This window comes from Momordica charantia, assembly GCF_013281855.1.
Source record: "Momordica charantia cultivar OHB3-1 chromosome 8 unlocalized genomic scaffold, Mcharantia_2.0 BLBB01000008.1, whole genome shotgun sequence".
Classification (NCBI taxonomy): Eukaryota; Viridiplantae; Streptophyta; class Magnoliopsida; order Cucurbitales; family Cucurbitaceae; genus Momordica; species Momordica charantia.
The window spans coordinates 33,938,056-33,957,087 of record NW_028275166.1 but is presented as its reverse complement, the minus strand read 5'-3'; the positions used below and the strand labels follow the sequence as shown (position 1 = coordinate 33,957,087).

Genomic DNA, 19,032 nt, shown 5'->3' with positions numbered 1-19,032 from the left:
CTATTTGATCTCTAAGTTTAAAAAACTTACCGTTTGACTCTTGAATTTTAAAAAATAATTTTAAAAGATTATTGGAGTCAAACTTCTCTTAGTGTCACTAACGAAATGTTGATGTGACATTTGTCAGTTGACACATGATGCGTGACATTTTTTTCCCTTCACTCTTCTATTTCTCCCTCCTCCCTCCTTTTCTTGGTACTCTATAAATTTGAAAAATGAGCAGAGATTCCATCCACTTGAGAATTGGACCATGGACCCAGGGAACCAGAGCTGCAAGATCCGTAGGCGTAAATTGAAATCTAATCATCTCCAACGGAGGAGTATGAGATAAATTATAATTAATTATATAGTTAGAAATATATATTTATGAAATTAATATATTGCATTTTTTAGTCCGACAACAAGTGAAATGAAGATTAGAACATCAATTTGTTGATAAAAAAATATATATGTGATAGGACGAGTTAACATATGCTTAAATTTACAAATTATTATATCATTTAGATCAACTTGATGAGATCCCTCTATTTAATACTATAAAATTTTTATTATTACTTAAATTACATATCACATGGCTTTGCTTTCTGTGGTTTCCCTTTTCTTTTTATTGGATAATGTAGTCAACGTAAACCAAAATTAAACAATTAGATATTTAATAACATGAAAATGTATTTCATTTTAAATTTTAATAAGACCGAAAAGAAAAATAATGAAAAACAGAAGCCAACTGCCAAGTATTAAGGAGCACGGAAATCGGACAGGTGTCAGCTCCAGAAAGCACCGTCATTTTTCCGAGTGCCCAACTGGAGACTCTGGATTTCTCTCTCTAGAGAGAGAGGGAGAGGGAGGAGAGAGAGAGAGGCATTGAATATAAAAGAAGTACAATCTCCGTCATTACCAAACTTTTCTCCGTAAATCTATTTTCCCTCTCCAGTTTATGTTTATGTGTAAGAACCCAGAAAGCCAAAAGCCGAGAACCAGAGTAAGGGATTTTTTTTTCCTTGTCTCACCAGCTTTTTTTTTTTTTGAGTAATTGTTTGTTTATGAGCAATTTTAGTGAAATTTATCGTCATTACTCCATGTGGGTAGGTGAAAAATGGCGGCATCAGTGCAGAAAGACAGCGCGAATGAGGAGGTTGTGTCCTTTGAACTTCCTGCTCCTCCTGGCTGGAAGAAAAAGGTGTTCTTCTTACTTCAATTCTTTTTCGGGACCTTAATTTTCTTTTGAATTCTCTGTTTTTTGTTACTTAATTTTGCTCTTGATGTTGAATTATCAACTGGGAATGGTTGTTCCCTGGTTCTTAGGGCTCCTTTGGTGGAAATTCACCGCTTATAGTAGCTAGGGTTTTTTTGGGAGGTTGAATCATCAAATTTCTTGTTTAATTCCCCTGTTGATTTAGGTTTCCAGTGTTGTTTTTTTTTTCTCCTTTCTTTTTGGAGAATTATTTGGAAATTGTTGGTCTTCAGTTTCTGTTTCACTTCGTTTTAATATGGCTGTGTTTAATTGATATGTTACTTCATGAGAATTTGATTTAGTTCTGGTGCTTTATTTTTGCTGCGCGAGATAGTAGGCCACAATGTTTGAGATGTTCTTTTTTGAGGATGAGGCTGCGATTGTTAAACATCTGTGGGGTGAATTCTTTTATGGTATATGGGTCATTTTTTTACTGGTACCAATCAAAGTGCTATTCTTTTTAATTATATGTATATTTGTTGGCTCTATTGTGCATCAACTGCCAGTCACTGAAATCCATGTGGTAGGGTTTCTTTTCCCTAATTATATCATATCTTCTGTTGATTGCTAGTTATCTAATCAATTATATTCTGTTTCAAAAAAAAAAAAAAAAAATCTAACCAATTTTACTTTCATAGCCTTCATTTTGTAAAAAATGTATCGTTTTCTTAGACATATAAGCCTGCCAAAGGATTTCCTGTATTCCGTTTATAGTTTCAGCTCTTTTCATGCAATGTTATGAGTAAGAAGTAGATCCATTATCTTGGATGCTATTCATATGAACCTTTTGGGGGTTGCAGAAATGGAGTAAATTGACTATATTCAAGCTTATAATGGAATGGAAAGTTAGAGGGTTTCTGTTGATGAAACCTCACCGTTTGAGGATAATATTGAGATGTCGTATACATATATATCATCTCTGTTTTTCTATTATCAAACTCTATTCTTTGGCATATAGAAATTGGATCTCTCTCTTTCTCTCTCTCTCTCTCTCTCTTTTTTTTTTCAGTTTCTGATGTCCTTGGGCTCCTTTTGAAAGGAAGGAGGAGAATGTGGCGATTATCAATTTAAGACGTGCTTATTTATTAAAGATGAGAGAGAAGGATGGGTGAGATTTTAGGAGGATGTTTTATCTCGAGGCAGGATGTCTTAAACTCCAATTATGAAGAATCTTTAGCATTAGGTAGGGTAGATTTGTCAGGGAGGTCTAGAATGTGCAACACTTTGGTTGGATCTGATAAGCCCCTAAGATACTTCACTTATTGGTTCAATATATGAATCAATGTGTAACTACTGTTTAATTCTAGTAAGAGTGGTTAAATCAGATTCTGTTACTTTTATCAAGTTGTTCAAACTGTATAGTTGCAGAACGTCATTATACAAATTGGCCTCTGTAATTCCGATCAGCATCATCAATAAAAAAGTATTCTCCTTGTGATCAGATAAGTTTCATACTTCTTCAAAGGAAAACTTAATACTAATGGAAAGCAAATGAAGACCTAAGCTAGGAGTCAGAAGTGGAATTTCAACTACAGGATGTGTAAGCCTGTTAGTGGGTTGAGGGAATAAGTTAAGAAATGGTTAGATAACTATATGGATTTGGGAAAGGTAGTTGGAAGCTCAGTAGAGTGTGTTACTGAAGGGAGAATTCCAGTAGGAGTCAGGGTCAACAATTTTCAGACTTACTTCCTTGCTCTTACCTTACATATTCTTCTAGAAACAATAAAAGCCTTTATCACATCATGGTGGTACCTGAATAGTCCACAAAATGGTCGCCAGTACGAACATGAAATCTTGACTAGATGCAATGAAGTAAATTATGAACTAATTCCTGGAGCTAGAGATGATAAAGATTACAGAGGAAATTTCACGATCAATGGGGAAAACAAGGAGATTGTGATGTCATGTATGTGACTGTGTGATCTTGGGGATGAAATGGCTTGGAATATTGGGAGCCAGAAAAGTCAACCATACAACTTCAACAATGAAATTCCATTTTGTAGCTTCTCTTGAGACTATACAGGGTTAACGTGGCCTAACTTATCTTCAAAGCAAGACGAAGATGATTAAAAGGGAAGGGCTGGGGATTTTTCTAGAATTAGACAACATAGCTTCCATTGAAGAGAAGTCAGAACTAGAGATACCTGGTCTTAATAAAGACATCTTGCATCAATATACAATGGTATTATAACAACTAGGCAATTACCACCTTACAAAAGTTGTTCGTGTGATTGTCTCAAAGGTAATGCTATACCTTGTCAACTTATGTCCTTAGCTACATCTCAAATTTCAAACGTATGCAATCAAGAATCTAGTGCAGGAGAAGCTACTGGTAGTTTCTACTCTAAATATAAAAAATTATTGATTTCTCCCGAGTCCGAGTATGGGGCAGCAAAAGCTCCGACTCCTAGTTCTCAAAAAAAGAAAAACGAGTTCCTACTCTAGTCCAGTCCTACTCTTCAGAAAGGAAGACAGTGGCTAGTGATTATGCAGTGACTCTATGGAGCCTTGAATAGTGCGTTAATGTTGGATTAAATTCCCCATTCCAGTGGTCGTGGAGTCCAGTAGTCGTGGAGCTACTCGATGAATTACATGGAGCTGTTGTCATCTCTAAGATTGACCTTGAATTAGGTATCATCAATATTAGCTTAAGCCTAATGTGCCTAAAATTGCCTTCTCCCACTCATACATGAAGCAGTTGTCTTTATCTTGAACATTGATCTTAAATCAAGGTGTAATCAGATTTTGATAAGATTAAGGATGTGCATAAAACTGCGATCTGGACCTATGGGGAGCACTACAAAATTTTGGGTCATGCTGTTTTGCTTGACCAATGACCTATCAACTCTCAAATTTCTTATGGAGTTATTCAGACAGTTCTTTTGCAAATTTGTTCCATTTTTTATTCATTACATACTTGTTTAGAGCAACATGTCAAGCATTTGTTCTCTGTTTTAGACTCCTTGATCAATAAGCTGGTGGCTAATGCCAAGAAGTGCACCTTTGCACAGCCACAGATTGAGTATTTAGGTGAGTCCTGTCTGAGCAAGGTGGCTGTTCATGACCAGAAAATTCAAAATATGTATAATTGGCCACGGCCCTCCATCCATAAAGAACCAGGATTACATGATTGCATTGAAAACATGTGCAATTATGGTTGAATTGCATGGCCCCTAACCCAACAATAAACAGAATGCGAGTCAAATCCATTGTGCTTGTGGTTGCCTTACCAGACTTCTCTAAACTATTCATGGCGGAAACTGATGCTTTGGACCAAAGATTACAGGCTATGCTTATGCAATACCCCTGTTGCCTATTTCACCAAGCTTATCAGGAAGGTGTGGTTACAAGCCCATAACATTAAAGGGAACTCATGATAATTATCTTTGCCATTCAAATATGGCCTCCATACCTAATGAGCCGGTGATTCACAATTATACTGATCAATGCAAGCTTGAAGTTCTTGCTTAAACAACCGTATGAGTGCAAGTTGCCCAAGAGGATGGGGAAGCCTGCTAGTTAGTTAAGGGAATGGGCTGAGAAGTGAGGTACAAGGCACAGATAGCCACATAGATCTAGGAAAGGAAGAGGAGGGAAAGTAGAGTGAGTGTAATTCCAGTAGGATGGAGAACTGACAGCATCTCAAGTGGCTGGCCACTTCGTACTCTTGCCTTATATTCTTACAAAAACAATAAAATCTCTTATCGGGATATTCATTTCATTAGACCTTTTTCAGATGGAGGATGGAGGTGGATAATTAGTTTAGAGATGAAAAAAATACAGAATTTAGCCCTGAGTAGGCATGATAGCAGATGGTGGTTGGCAGAGGAGTTGAGCATCTTTTCTTGTTAATTTCATGGGCATAGCAGGTCAGATTCCTAGCCAGGGGGATGTGTTTTTTAAGATTTTGAAATTTAGAATTCTCAAATTGTTGAGATTTTTCTTCTGGCATCTTTATCTTGGGAAGGTTAATTCTTTTGATCTTATACAGAAAAGCTCAAGGTTTAAGTCCTCCATCCTCACTGATGCTGTTTATGTAACAATACCGATGGTGACAACATAAGGAACTAATATTAATGCAGTCTGATTTTTCCAAAATTATGTCTGTTTCTTGTCTTTCATTTTCCCGATGTGAGCTGGTGTTTCCCCTCGATCTATGAAAGAATTCTTGGTTCAGCTGCTGTTCGGGTTTCCTATTAAAGACCGGATGAAGATTTTTTGGTGGAGTACTTACTAATGCTTTACTCTAGAGCTTATGGCTGAAGAGGAACGGGAGAATTTTGTATTAGAGGGTGACAGTAACTTCTTGTGTGTGAAAAGAATGTACTTTTAGCTTCTAGATAGTTTTGTTTGGTTGTTATTATTTTTAAATACTGTAATTCATAACAATGAGCGAGAACTTTTATCACCTTCATTGGGGAGGAGAAACTGCTGATTTTCTGGATTACTTGGATGTATTTTTCTCTTATTAATAAAAGATTTCTTACGTGCAACGACACATGGAGAGAAAGATCTACTTTATTGATTGTCCTTTACCCACTTACTCTCTCAACAGAAGACTTATAAATCTATATACTAGCCGAACAGCTCCACCTTAACCTATATATTTACAATTCTTTAACTTCTAATATCTTATATTAATAACAAAAGAATAGGATCTGGGTTGCTGGTTTATTAGCTGCGACTGATTTAATGATATGAATATTTGGCAGTTTTTCCCCAAGCAAGGTAAATCCCCTAAGAAACAAGAGGTCATCTTCACAACTCCCACAGGGGAGGAGATCAACAACAAAAGGAAGTTGGAACAGTACCTGAAGGCACACCCCGGTGGCCCAGCATCTGCTGAATTTGATTGGGGCACCGGTGAGACGCCGAGGAGGTCTGCAAGGATAAGTGAAAAGGCTAAAGCAACTCCACCAATGGAAAGTGAGCACCCAAAGAGAAAAAGAACGTCAGTCTCAAGGAAAGATCTCAAAGAAACGGAAGCTGAACCAGAAGTTTTGGAGGAGATGAAAGAGGTTAACGACCAAGATGCTGGAAAATATGAGAGCATAGCAGATGCTGAGGTAAAAAATGATGATAAGATGGAAAATCAAGATGAGAAGGAAACTGAGGTAAAAGATGAAAATCAAGATGAGGAGAAAACAAAAGATGAAGCTGCCGTAGCAGAGGCAGCGAAATCTGACAACCAGTTGAATGCGGATAATAATGCCGAAGAACATAAGATAACCGCTGAATCAGATCAAGAAAAATTGGAAAGAAATCTCAATGAGAAGGAACCTGACAGCTCTAAACTAAACCTCAATGAAAATCTGGAGGGAGCAAAACATGAAGAAAAGATCGAGCAACCACAAATTGAGGAGAAGAACGATAGTAATTTGGGTGAAACTGCCAAACCTGACACTGTTATATCTGATGTAAAGGAATCTGAACTAGAGGAGAAACAGAAACCCAATCAACAGGATATTGAATTAGAAGGAGAAATCGAGGACAAAGCAGCTGCAGCTCTAGAAAACAGTGAGAAACATACCGAGACAAACCAGACTAAAGAAGTCACTGAGAATGGCAATCACAAGAATGATGCTGGTGAGGTAAAGCCTTGAAAACGATATCACGTTTTCAGCTTTGGCCTCTTCATACGTCTTTCCAAAAGATTCAGATTGCCGGGTAGCTCTGTAATTCTGATGTGGTTAATTGTAGTAATCTAATTATTGACAGAAACATCCATCCATACGATCATAGATTAGGTTATTATGTTCCATCGCTTGTTGTTCACTTGTACTGAATAAAAGTTGTAGCTCATAATGATCTCTGTACGAATTAAGTGTAACATGCTTGTACTATGATACTGTAATGTAAACCTGTGTAAGGTAGAGATTTATCCATACCGCTGATTTTGTTGGAACCCTTGTTTGATCCTTATGGTTCATATAGGGTTCAGATTGAAGTTCTTTCAGTTAATTTAGTATTTAATTCTATGGCTTTGATTGCAGTTGGAACTGTCCAGTTTCCTTGAATGAACAAGTCACTAATCATTCATATAAGAGAATTTGATAGCAAAAATTTCAGAGTATTTACTTCTGGTTCATATGTGATTAGATTAGTGAATAAGTCTCTACTTAGAATCCAAGAGGTCTCCTTCCACCAAGTGTTCCATCATCAACTGGAAAACATCCATTGGATACTCCTTGTACCTACTTCTGAATTTTGCCCATTACCATTTGAATGATCTAAATTTCTGCCAGTTTTGAGGTGAATATTGCTAACTGGACTGATATTTTACTTTGTTCATAAACAGATGTATTGATCTCCTTGAGCAAATTAACAATAGCATTCAAACTAACCAATGATTCAAAGTTAAATAACATTGACAACAAAAACTCAGTGAGAAGATGACAAGAAAATCAGCTTCTTGACCTTTAACTGCAATGAATTTGGGAGGGGGAAAGTAGCTGGGGAGACTATGAAATGGAGTAGGTCAAATTTTAGAATAAATGATATCAATGCAGAAGGTTGTCTTCAACTCAAAGCCCCTTCAGCTGTCCAATAAGCCCTGCCAAGGCTGTCCATTTCTCAAGTGCACTGGCAGATGCTACAAAGGCAGTTTTGGAGGACTCAACATCATTCTGAGTAACTGCAATGCAAAAATGTAATATCATTTAGAACTCTGTGGAGGGTTAGTAGTTTTATCCTGCAGAATTTTACGTTCTGGTTTATCTTGGCTTCTGCATAATTTCTTAAAAGATGACCCACCTGATGAGATTAACGAAGCTATAGAGGAATTGAATGTGTCCACCTCAGATTTCTCTTCAGGACTTGAGCTCAGCTGCTCAAGAAGTTACGCAAAAGTCAGAAATTCCTCAAAGAATCACTTAATTACTCATGAACCTGACAAACAATTTAAGTTGTGATAATTCTCATTCGGCTTATCGCATCAAAGGAACTGGTTCAATTAATTTAGGCTAACATACACATTTTTTTGTAAATTATATGCATGTTTTCAATTTTCAAGACATCTTAGACCAGTGAATCGTTTTCCTGAAAAATATTCTTAGTTTTACCTCATTTGAAAAAGTGAAAAGTATAGGATGTGATACATTGAGCTTGATTGATGTGTTTTAAGAGAGAAACGTAGACACTAATTAGTAATTACAATGAATTTTGGTATTTCACATCATGTTGACAAATGTAACACATCATGTCATGTTCACAATCATTTGTCTGTACACGTTGGGGACAAACAACTGATAGGTTTGAGGGTAGTACGAAAACTTATTGGAAAACAATAAGTTCAGGGATAAAATGTATATTCTAGCCAAAAATCAAAACTTCCAGAAAGTTATAAACAGTCCTAAATTCGTTATAGATATTTTGCTCACCTTGTTGAAGGCCGAATTGGCATTCCGAACCCAATCTGCATCACTACTACCCCCAAGAACTGAACTTGCTGTTGAGAAATCATTATTATCAATGGCTTGGCCTACTTTGCTCAGCTTGTACACAACTTCCTGGAGGTATGCTGCAAGAGACCAGATCATTATGGCAAGGTTTCGGCTTATTCAAGAGACATTCTCATAGCCAAGCAAGCTTATGATTAACTCCATGATTGACTGCAATGACCCTTGTAATCCACTCACATGAACTTAAACTAATGGTTTCAAAAACCAAAACCATATTGAACTTCCTACGGAATGTTTGACTCATTTGTAGTGAGTCTAGGTTTGCGTTGGCGTTCAAAAGCTTGATTTTGTATAGCCTATATTGAGTTATACAAAGAAGGATTGAGCTATAGAAACCTGATTTTATGTAGCATTGTCAGGCTTGGGGGTTTGTGATTTGCAAAAGTGAGAACATAGCTTGGAGGGAGTTTGAAAATTTTGGATCTGTGTAGCCTATAGAATTAGCAAACCTACAATCTAGGGAATAAGGAAGTCTACATCACCCGCATACGCTCGGCTTACAACTCTAGACTATACATACACAACCGATGAATCAAATACCCTTCAAAGTTATGTTAAGAATATCAATATTAAATCTTTATGATTGGGTTTATCTTTTCATTTTTCAACAGGAAAAATAACTACAATCTCTATGGATGCCCACGGACAATCTATATACATCTTGTTTTTCTCCATAACTCCTCCCATTTCCCCATATTTCTACTTTGCTGTAAGTTCATTCATGTATTGTTGACTTCGATGTTTCTTGCAATTGAAGGGCTAGATTCGCATAAAACACTTTGTAATTGGATTGACATCGTTTCATTTTCTTGTTTTCCATTGAGCTTTCCTAACAATTTTGTCTCAAAATCCTCCTCTACCATATAAACAATCTTAATAATCACTGGCACAAAAAAAGATTCGTGATATGCGCTGCACATTTTCATAGTTACAGTTGCAAGAAAAATTGTAACTCAAAATGAACTGAACATAGCAACGCAAAATGAACCGAACACACTCCTTAATCCAAATCAACTCAAAGAACAGCAAGAACCCAATTGAAAACCAGAAAATATTCCGAGTACGATTAAATTTTGAGTTCACAGAGAAGTAAAAACAAACAGGTAGAGTGCATACGGAACCTGTTTCTTTGTTGGCTGAACTGATAACCCCTTGTCTTTCGAGCCTCTTCTTTCTATCCTTCTTCACCTTTTCCAGAAGCTCCTCATCATCATCGGCTTCAAGAATCGCAGCATTTGCATCGGAGGAGCCTCGACCCACCAGAGGGAAAATGAAGGTGGAAACAAAGCATATTGAGAGGGTCCTCTTGGTCAAAGCTGGAATTTGCGATGGTGGGTCATTAATTCCCTTGCAGATAATCAATCGCCCGGCGTTATTATGGCAGTGAAGGCAACCAAATCTTGATCTTGACAATGGAGAAGAAGAAGAAGAAGAATGGAACGTGTTTGCTGTTGAAAGGAGCCTTGGTGCCATCTATCTCTTTTTTTTCTTTTCTTTTCTTTTCTCTTCTTTTCTTCCCTTCTTTTTTTCCCTTAAATTCTTTTTTTTCCCCTCTTTTACTTCATTTTTCTTGGTTTTTTTATTATATATATATATATATATATATTTTTTTTTTTGGGGGCAAAATCAGAGGCATTGGGTGCTTGGAAGTTTAGGAGATAAGGTTGGTGGATTCTGTAATCTGATCCATTCATTTTTCTCTTCAAGGTTTTGGTTTCCATCTATTTTTATGTCATTTTTTTCCTTGTGTTTAGTTTCTCTTTTTTCAATCAAGAAATAAATAAAATTAGGTTTCATATTTTCTTTTATCGAAAAAAGAAATATGTTTGGTAATTTTTTTTTGTTTCATTCTCTAAAATTTTCAATTAAAACAAGTAAAAAATTTATATGAAAGTTAATTTTTTAAATTAAATATTCAAAATTTTGTTAGGTAAACAATGATAAAGTAATCTTTAGGGAGAAAAAAGGGAAATAAGAACAAGTTTTCAAAATGGTATAAAAAACATTTCTAAAAATGAGAAATAAGAATAATTTCCAAAGGCTTATGTTTCTAAAATAAATGAGATATAAGGAAATGTCACTTTTTATTTTTAAGAAATGTATTATTTCTTCACTAATAAAATTAGTGAGTTGTACGGAAGAAAGTGGACATGTTCGAAAAGGGCAAAGAAACGACAAAAAGAAAATAGAGCTTTTGTACATTTTTGTTACTCTCGTTAATGATTTTAACAAAACTAACCATTTATTTGTTAATTAGTCGTTGCACAATGAAATAGTTTTCTTTTCATGGTTCAATAAATATAGAGTATTGGAAAAGTTGATTTTGATTCAATAAACTTATTTAACATTGTACTCTACTCATCATTGCTATTTGGGGCTACATTGGTGTGTTTTATTACCATTTATGTGTATTATTATTTACGTAGGAGTGATTCAAATATTTTGGGTCATGTTTTCTGTGGTCATCAGTCATGTGGGATAGTTTTTGGAAACTTTTATGCATGGGTATGATTTATAACAGTTCTCGTCTATCAATTGAACGACCTCCTTATTCAACCAATCGAAAGAAAGTCTTTGGTACAACATTACTACATAAGTCGTTGGCATCGAACTTTCTCCACCAACTTTCTTTCATTCGCTTCGCAAAAACCGTACAGTACATAGTTGGAAGTCAGAGGACCCATACTACGTACCTGCCTAACCTCTCGCTCCAAAGAAACATAGATCGGAAAGCACCTTCAATAGAGAAGGTATTATATTGTATCGTCTACCCTTCGAGACATGGTTTGCTCTTTTGTAGAACTTGAAATAGATTGAAGAATCCCTTAGAATCAGGGAGGTGTGGTTTTTGGCTAGGTTCCATGCCTCTCTACGAATGTCAATTCCAAAGAATGTTTATAACTTTATGCGTCTCTTATATTTCTCAAAGCTCTTTTTTTTTTTTTTTTTTATAAGCTCATTTGATAGTGGGCATTTATTTTATTATTACTTTTTTCATACAGCACAACTTTTCTCTTTCCTTAATGGAAGCTTGATTTTTCTTTAAAAATAACACATCCATCCATTTTTCTTGCAAAACCAAGGTAATTAAGAGTTTGATTCTTATTGATGCTTATTACTACACTGCCCATTTGTCAATTAATGCACGTTCCAAGTTTTCTCTACCTACTTAGAGGATTTCTACATCTATAGATGCTTGACTTTATTTGTTCCCGACCCTATGAATATGCATTTTCCATCCATAACTTTTGGAATGTCATATACAAATTCTTGAAAGCGAAAGACACTACACCCTTTTAGATTCTACCACCTTGTTTTCACTCCATCAAAACTCTAACACAAAGTAGACAAGCATATATAAAAACTTTTGAAAATAAGATGAAAGTATACGTTCTATGTAGTCTTCTCAGTGGTTGGTGGACCCACTTAAAAAAGAAAATTGACCGATCACGAGCTGGACGTAAGCTCGATTAGTGACTAGTTAGCAACCCAAATCTTTTCCGAACAAAATATATGATTTGTTTGATAAAAGATACAAATAGAATGATGAACTTAATTAATTAGGTCCATCATAAGAACACAAAAGGATTGCTTTTGAGTCCAAAATTATGGCTGGTTGGTGTGAAGCTTATGCAAAAAGGGACTCATCAGAGACTCAGCACTTTAATTTGTGGAAATTTTTGTAAACAAATGAAAAAAAGTGTAAGAAAAGAGAGAGAGATTCCCATATTTGCATAGGTGCAGCATTGGTGTTGGCAGCCCAAAAAGGTTATTTCTTTTGGTTTTTGGTGCTTTTGCTTTCTGATGCAACTGATCTAACTGATTCAAAGCCACCTCATTTCAACCCTTTCCAGTCAGATGATGCAATTTGGGCACTTTCTATGGCTTTTCCACACTCATTTATGTGGATGCTAAATTACAAATCTCCGAGTTTTTCTCACATAAACGACTTCAATTGTCTACGGGATTCGGGGGAGAAGGATAATCGTGAGTTGTCCGGACCGGTTTACCCATACCTGGACTATGTGTTTCTTTCTTTGGTTGTCAAGAAAATATATAGAAAATTAATTCTGAGAAAGGATGCTATCATAGGTTTGCACTCATTCTCTCTAAATCTTTTTGATTTACCTTAGCCTATTTGGATTAAAGAACGAACTCACGATGGTTACTATTTGTTGTCATCTCATCACTCGAGTTGTCTTATGGATCATAAAAAGGAATCTCCATTTGTTAAGAGAGATTTTGCAATTTTACATGTTTGTTAACAAATAATATAGCCATTGTCATGTTCTTGTGTAAGTGTTAGTACAACTTGGAATTGCAATGCATTCCAACCACTTTTTAATTTGCTTTCATATTATCTTTTATTGCTTTCTCTTTGAGTGTAATATCTATGCTTTTTTTACTAAAAAAAATTATGCTTTTTGAATCATGATCAACTTCACTTATTATGAACATCCATGGAAATAAAGTTTAACTTATATATATAGAAAATAATTGCCTTTTAGCATATTTATAAAATTGCTTATGGTATAGGATAATATTGAAAATGAAAAGTTTTATAAAATTGTTTGGAAAATAAAAAGTTTTTCCTGTCCATCGTTTCTCTCCCTTAAAACATTTAATTTTTCCAAACTCAATGTTCACACTTATATTAACAAATTATCGTTAAAGTTTGGTTCATCAAGTCATCATTGGTTCACGCGTTCCATCCACTAACTTGAACATATATACTTGAATTATGCTCGCCTTCAGACTCATAAAATTCTGTGAACTTGATCAATCTTATTAACTAGCTTAGTAAATAAACTTCCGAGCTCGTTTAATTACATAAATAAAGTGTACCACAAAATCATGTTTTTTTTCAAGTTTCAACCATATGTTTTAGTGGGTTTGCAACTTAGAAATAGATAATTATGCAGTTGTTGAATTATGATTTGATCATCATTTCTAACCACTAAACCTGAATCAATCCACCTAACCTCAAACCAAACAACTTTGATTGACTATGAATTATACCCAAAGAATTTGTTTTAGGTTTAGATTCTTTACGAGAAGACGAGAAGAAAAAATTATAAATTTGTAGGAAATAAGTTTATGAATTAAAATAGAGACGCAAGTGACAAATAATTGAAACTCCTATCCATAAGACATAATAAAGAAAAATGGTTGTGTATAGTAGTTTAACTTTTTGTTTCAAATCCCGAATTTGGAAGATTTTTACATTAAAATGTATCTAATTATAATTTTATCCAAAGAAAAAAATAGATGTTTTATTTTTTGAATTTATGTTTCATTCAATATATATAATCTCTTTTCAAACAATGGTGCAGCTACGGCAAAAGATCTACCTGGAAAAACATATACAAACCTACAAGAAGTAAAGAGTGTGATGTTAAATTTGAATAACAAAAAATATAATTTCATTCAATTAAAATTCCTCCATCTTATAATCCTACCCACCTATTTATAACAGTAAAATCATTAAATCTAAATCAAATAATATAACTCCTAATAATAAATCCAATTCAAATAATATCTAATAATATTATCTATCAAAATAACCATAATTGGTAAAAGGGATTAGGGTTGATTAAAATAGAATGAGTTCAAATCCATCGACCACCTATTTTAAGAATTATAATTCCTGATCAAAGGAATCTTAATCTTCATATTTTTAATGCTATATCATATAAAAAACCAAAATTTATTTGAATAACCAAAAATATATATAATGAATGGAAAAGAACAAATTTTTGTGCGAATAGAAAAATCTCCAAAAGTGTAATTTTCACTCTTTTTCAAATCAAATGCGTGATTTTTTTTTCTCCCTTCTTTTCAACCAATATTTGTTGCATAGTACATGGGATGAGACAATCTTCATTCAAACTTCAAACTTACGCGTTAAGACTTTAGAGAATGAAATTTAGCCTGAAAATTTCATAGTGCATCACACAACTCCCAATCAAATTCCCAAATCAAAACCCCTTATTATTCACTGAGAACGACTCCCTAAAACCCTTTTCACATCTCTCTTTTTCTCTCACTCCTATGAAAATTCTCTGCCAACAGACTCTGCATAAGGTTTTGGACTAGAGACTTAAAGGGTCTTCGTCTATGTGTGTTAATTTTGTTGGGTCGTCTTCTTCCTCATGCCATGCCGGCGGAAAGGTGAGTAGAATCCGTGGGACGTTTTGAAAGAAATCCCCCATTTTCTGCTTGGCTTTTAAGCCATCTGATCAAATTCTGAGAGGAAGTTCTTTGGCGATTTTCTTGTTTCCATGGCCAGGCAATGCTTCTGCTTCTGTGTTCAATCGCTTCCTAGTTTCTGGGTCGTCTTCTCTGCCATTGGTACTGTAATCTATCTCTCTCTCTCTCTCTGTTTTCCGTTTCTTTATGTGCAGTAATCAGATGGTTTTGGGTTTTGAGTTTTGGGTTCTTTCTAACGCTGAATGATTTTGTTTAATTTAGTTTGATTTTGATGATTTCTTTTAGGCATTCTTTTGATTCCTTCTCTTCTAGATCGTTCGATTGTATTTTATTTCTCAAGATTGCTTCCACTGGACTTATACTCTGCAGTTTCCATGGATCGTTCTCCATTTTTCTCTGCTTGATTTAGTCAGCAAAGTCAATTTATCATATAGGACACTGACAACCTGAATTCTTTAAAATAAAGTTTTGACTGGCTAGTTTTCAGATTGTTCTTGACTTTGTGCCTGCATCTATTTTTTATTTGATGGGCTATTTTTTTTCCACTTCTTCGCATGTGATGTTTTCAATTGGAAAGAGTTTTTTTTTTTCTCGGTTGGATTTGGTTGCTTCTTTAAGTTGTATTATATGTTTCTTTTGTTCTTGAAGATTTTTTTTAGTACTGAGAGTAAAATTTATCTGTGTTTACAAATCTGAGGTTTCTTGTTAAGTCATCCACATGAGAAAGTTGTAGTGAAATGTCTAGTTTTCTTTCTCCAGCCTCCTTGACAATGACAGTACAAGCATTTACTGGAACTTATGGAATAAATTATGGAAGGATTGCTGATAACATTCCTTCACCTGATGAAGTTGTTTCGCTTCTCAAAGCAGCAAAAATAAAGAATGTTAGGATTTATGATGCTGATCACAGGGTCCTTAAGGCATTTAGTGGGACGGGGCTTGAATTGGTGGTCGGTCTCCCGAATGGCTTCTTGAAAGAAATGAGTGCGAGTGAGGACCGGGCGATGAACTGGGTCAAAGAGAACGTCCAGGCATTCCTTCCTCAGACTCACATTTGTGGGATTGCCATTGGAAATGAAGTACTAGGAGGGGGTGATTTGGAGCTATGGGGAGCACTCTTGGGTGCTGCAAAGAATATCTATAAGGCAGTGAAGAAGCTTAACTTAGATGGTATTGTTCAGATCACGACTGCGCATTCTCAGGCTGTTTTTTCGAACTCGTTTCCACCTTCTTCGTGTATATTTAGAGAGAATGTTGTTCAGTACATGAAGCCTTTGTTGGATTTCTTTTCAGAGATCGGTTCGCCTTTCTGTTTAAATGCTTACCCCTTCCTAGCCTATATGAGCGACCCAGAGAATATTGATATCAATTATGCACTTTTTGAATCAACTCAGGGAATTTCTGATCCTAAAACTGGTCTACATTATGACAACATGCTCGATGCTCAGATCGATGCTGCATATGCAGCATTGGTAGATGCTGGATATCAGAAGATGGAAGTCATAGTTACAGAGACTGGTTGGGCTTCCCATGGGGACGAAAATGAAGCTGCAGCAACTGCAAATAATGCAAGGATATTTAATTACAACCTCCGTAAGAGGCTCGCGAAGAAGAAAGGAACCCCCTTCAGGCCAAAGAATGTATTGAAGGCTTACATTTTTGCAACATTTAACGAAAATATGAAACCGGGGCCGACTTCCGAGAGAAACTTTGGACTTTTCAAAGCTGATGGGACCATATCATACGATATTGGATTTCATGGACTTAAATCTTCGTCTGCAGATTCATCTTATTTATCGCTCCAGGTATGTAATTTCTCATAGCATATGAAGAATGTTATGTTTGTTGGAACTATGATTTTCCCTTCCCTTGTACAAATTAATTAATCTAACATGATTAATGACAAAACAAAAGCTGGTGTTCTTGTGTATTATATTTAGGAAGAGCGAAGCTTATTGTACCAATTTTCACAAGAAGCTTACTATGATTTGACTTGTTTGGAAGATGGTTAAATTCCCTAGAAATATATTTGAACAGTTGTTTCTTAAATTTTGTTTCTCTTGTTCTATATTTGGTCTGTTTTCACTGATGACTTTTAGTTTTTATATATCAACTGAAATGACTCTACATTGGCTTTAAAATCACTATTTTAAGTGCATAATATTGACCACGGGAGCAAACGTCTCGAGGTAATCGATACTATAGGTTTGTGTGAAACCTTTCACCACAAGACGCAAGAGCCTAAAATTGTAGGAATTCGTTCATAGTTAGAATAGATTTGTAGACTAGATATTGAATCAACTGGTAGACATCAAATTAGAAAAGGTATAAATGTGGAAACTCATCTGCCATTTGGATCATAGAATTTAGGGAGGAAATTAGGTTTTAAAAATTTCCTCATTTTGACAGGGGTAGGTACTTGTTGCTCGTCACTCTCTTTTACCTCTTCAAGCTCTACAGAGTCTCTCCGATCTGTCCCTTCCAAATTCCTAAAAATAATTTTTAAAATGGCAAAATAGCCCAAACCACTACAGAAAATCTTGAAACGATTAATGAGCTTAAACTTTTAGACCTAGCTGTGATTTAGCACAGTATCAGCATAAAAAGTCTCGAGTTCAAATCTCTTACATGTTATTTCTCTCTCTATTTAATATTAATTGTCCATGTGTTGGACTTTGTGTTGACATTTGACTTCAAGGGCCTAACAGTGATTCTAACCTTAAATATTTTCAAAATCATATCTGTAGTTTTCTCCAAAACAAAAACAAGAAAACAGAGGCCTAAAGCTACCATATTCTAATCCAACTTCTGTCTTAGTTTGTACTAAACATCATCCTTACCTGCATATTCTGATTGCTTATGTGAACAGGATCTCCAAGCTCGAGGATTTTTAGTGAACCGCATTTTCTCGTTAACAATCCCTGCCATGACGCTACTTCTATTGTTGAGATAAAAAATGGAATGCAGAATGTCAGAGAAGTTATTGTGTTAAGTTAGGAAGGCAAACCTGCAGCAGCTGTTGGAAGGCAAAAGCATTACATCTTCTGCTGGTACATTGCCATACACTTGGTACAGTTGCTTGCTTGTTTATTCTTTTGCCTCTTGCATAAATTAAACTCACAATTTTCCACAAGGTTGAGATTTGAGATGGAGCTATTGAATCATAAATGGAAGTGGCAAAATAAAAGCAAAATATGCTTATGATTTCCAGCTGATTGTGCCTTTCCCAATTGTTGGGTTTTTCTTCTCTTCTCTCCCTTTGACATAACTTTAGTGAACATATAGTTACCAATAGAATATATATAGATCAAAGGACACAATGTCACATCTTTTTCTTTTCCTTTGAATTTTTTTCTTCTTAATTTGCCCTTTCTTATTTGTTGGAGATGGCCTTAGAGGATTTTTTCCCCTCATGAATCTGGCTCAAAAAATATATATATATATATATATATATATATATATATATATTTTTAAGAAAAAAAACCGAACTTTCGAGGAAAAGAATGAAACAATACAAAAGGGATGCATACAGAAAAATAGCCCGATAAAAGGGAGCCAAACTAAAAGAACGGACACCAATCTAGTAAAATCAAACCTAATAAGTAATCACAAAAGACTTTGGACATCGAGGTCCAAAGGGAAACATGAAATCAAACAAGAGCTCAAGCCTCCAAAGATCTCTCAACCCCTCTTAAAATCATGCTATTTCTCTCAGCCCGTAAGTCCTACAGGACAGCAAAGAAACCCTCCTGCCACAAGAACCGACCCCGATCCACAAGCCCCATTTCTGACTTTAATTCTTGTTTGAGAATAGTTTTGAAAAACCATTCTTGATCTTTTTAAATAATTCTTGGGAGAAATCTTTTTGGATTGTACCCAAGAATAAGTTGTTGAAACTTGGGTTTTTGTAATCCGGGTTTAGTATGTATAGTATAAAAAAATAATGCAGGTTTACGTAGTATGTGGGATTAATAAACTCGTACCATGGGATAAGCAAAACCGTAACAAATGTGGACTGAACTTCTTAATCTCGAGTTATAAAAGTCTATCTCACGAATCAATCACTCTCTTCCAAGTTTTTGAAACAGGTTATGAATGGTATAGTAGTAATAAATGCAGAGTAGACTA

At 35.2% G+C, this 19,032-nt stretch overlaps 3 protein-coding genes across 4 annotated transcripts; 2 read left to right on the top strand and 1 right to left on the bottom strand.

Moving 5' to 3' along the window:
• The first annotated feature begins 814 nt into the window (after positions 1-814).
• LOC111013157 (uncharacterized) lies at positions 815-7,119 on the top strand. The gene is made up of 3 exons (XM_088127362.1): positions 815-982; positions 1,090-1,180; positions 5,947-7,119. The coding sequence occupies exons 2-3, from the start codon at positions 1,097-1,099 to the stop codon at positions 6,835-6,837; spliced, it is 975 nt and encodes a 324-aa protein (XP_087983488.1). The 5' UTR covers positions 815-982; positions 1,090-1,096; the 3' UTR covers positions 6,838-7,119.
• Positions 7,120-7,546: 427 nt separating this feature from the next.
• Positions 7,547-10,246, bottom strand: LOC111013158 (chloroplast thylakoid lumen protein). Its single transcript, XM_022287551.2, has 4 exons — positions 9,816-10,246; positions 8,614-8,753; positions 7,988-8,060; positions 7,547-7,868 (listed from the first exon to the last, which is right to left on the bottom strand). Exons 1-4 carry the CDS (start codon positions 10,165-10,167, stop codon positions 7,759-7,761), a joined length of 675 nt encoding a protein of 224 aa, XP_022143243.1. The 5' UTR covers positions 10,168-10,246; the 3' UTR covers positions 7,547-7,758.
• A 4,343-nt stretch (positions 10,247-14,589) lies between these two features.
• LOC111013168 (glucan endo-1,3-beta-glucosidase 11) lies at positions 14,590-18,114 on the top strand. Of its 2 annotated transcripts, XM_022287564.2 has the most exons (4): positions 14,590-14,865; positions 14,984-15,045; positions 15,664-16,709; positions 17,774-18,114. In XM_022287564.2, exons 1-4 carry the CDS (start codon positions 14,852-14,854, stop codon positions 17,855-17,857), a joined length of 1,206 nt encoding a protein of 401 aa, XP_022143256.1. In that variant the 5' UTR covers positions 14,590-14,851; the 3' UTR covers positions 17,858-18,114. The 2 variants fall into 2 exon arrangements, with proteins under 2 accessions (XP_022143256.1, XP_087983957.1); XM_088127831.1 differs by having other exon boundaries at positions 14,590-15,045.
• Positions 18,115-19,032: the final 918 nt, after the last annotated feature.

Bases quoted from the DNA above. Each gene is read 5' to 3' on its own strand.
- LOC111013157 (XM_088127362.1), top strand. From the start codon at position 1,097: ATGGCGGCATCAGTGCAGAAAGACAGCGCGAATGAGGAGGTTGTGTCC. The intron at 1,181-5,946 runs GTGTTCTTCTTA...AATATTTGGCAG, and splicing joins CTCCTGGCTGGAAGAAAAAG to TTTTTCCCCAAGCAAGGTAA.
- LOC111013158 (XM_022287551.2), bottom strand. From the start codon at position 10,167: ATGGCACCAAGGCTCCTTTCAACAGCAAACACGTTCCATTCTTCTTCT. The intron at 8,754-9,815 runs GTTCCGTATGCA...GGTCTCTTGCAG, and splicing joins TTCAGCCAACAAAGAAACAG to CATACCTCCAGGAAGTTGTG. The intron at 7,869-7,987 runs GTGGGTCATCTT...TTTGCATTGCAG, and splicing joins AGCTTCGTTAATCTCATCAG to TTACTCAGAATGATGTTGAG.
- LOC111013168 (XM_022287564.2), top strand. The intron at 15,046-15,663 runs GTACTGTAATCT...TTCTTTCTCCAG, and splicing joins GGTCGTCTTCTCTGCCATTG to CCTCCTTGACAATGACAGTA. The intron at 16,710-17,773 runs GTATGTAATTTC...TTATGTGAACAG, and splicing joins CATCTTATTTATCGCTCCAG to GATCTCCAAGCTCGAGGATT.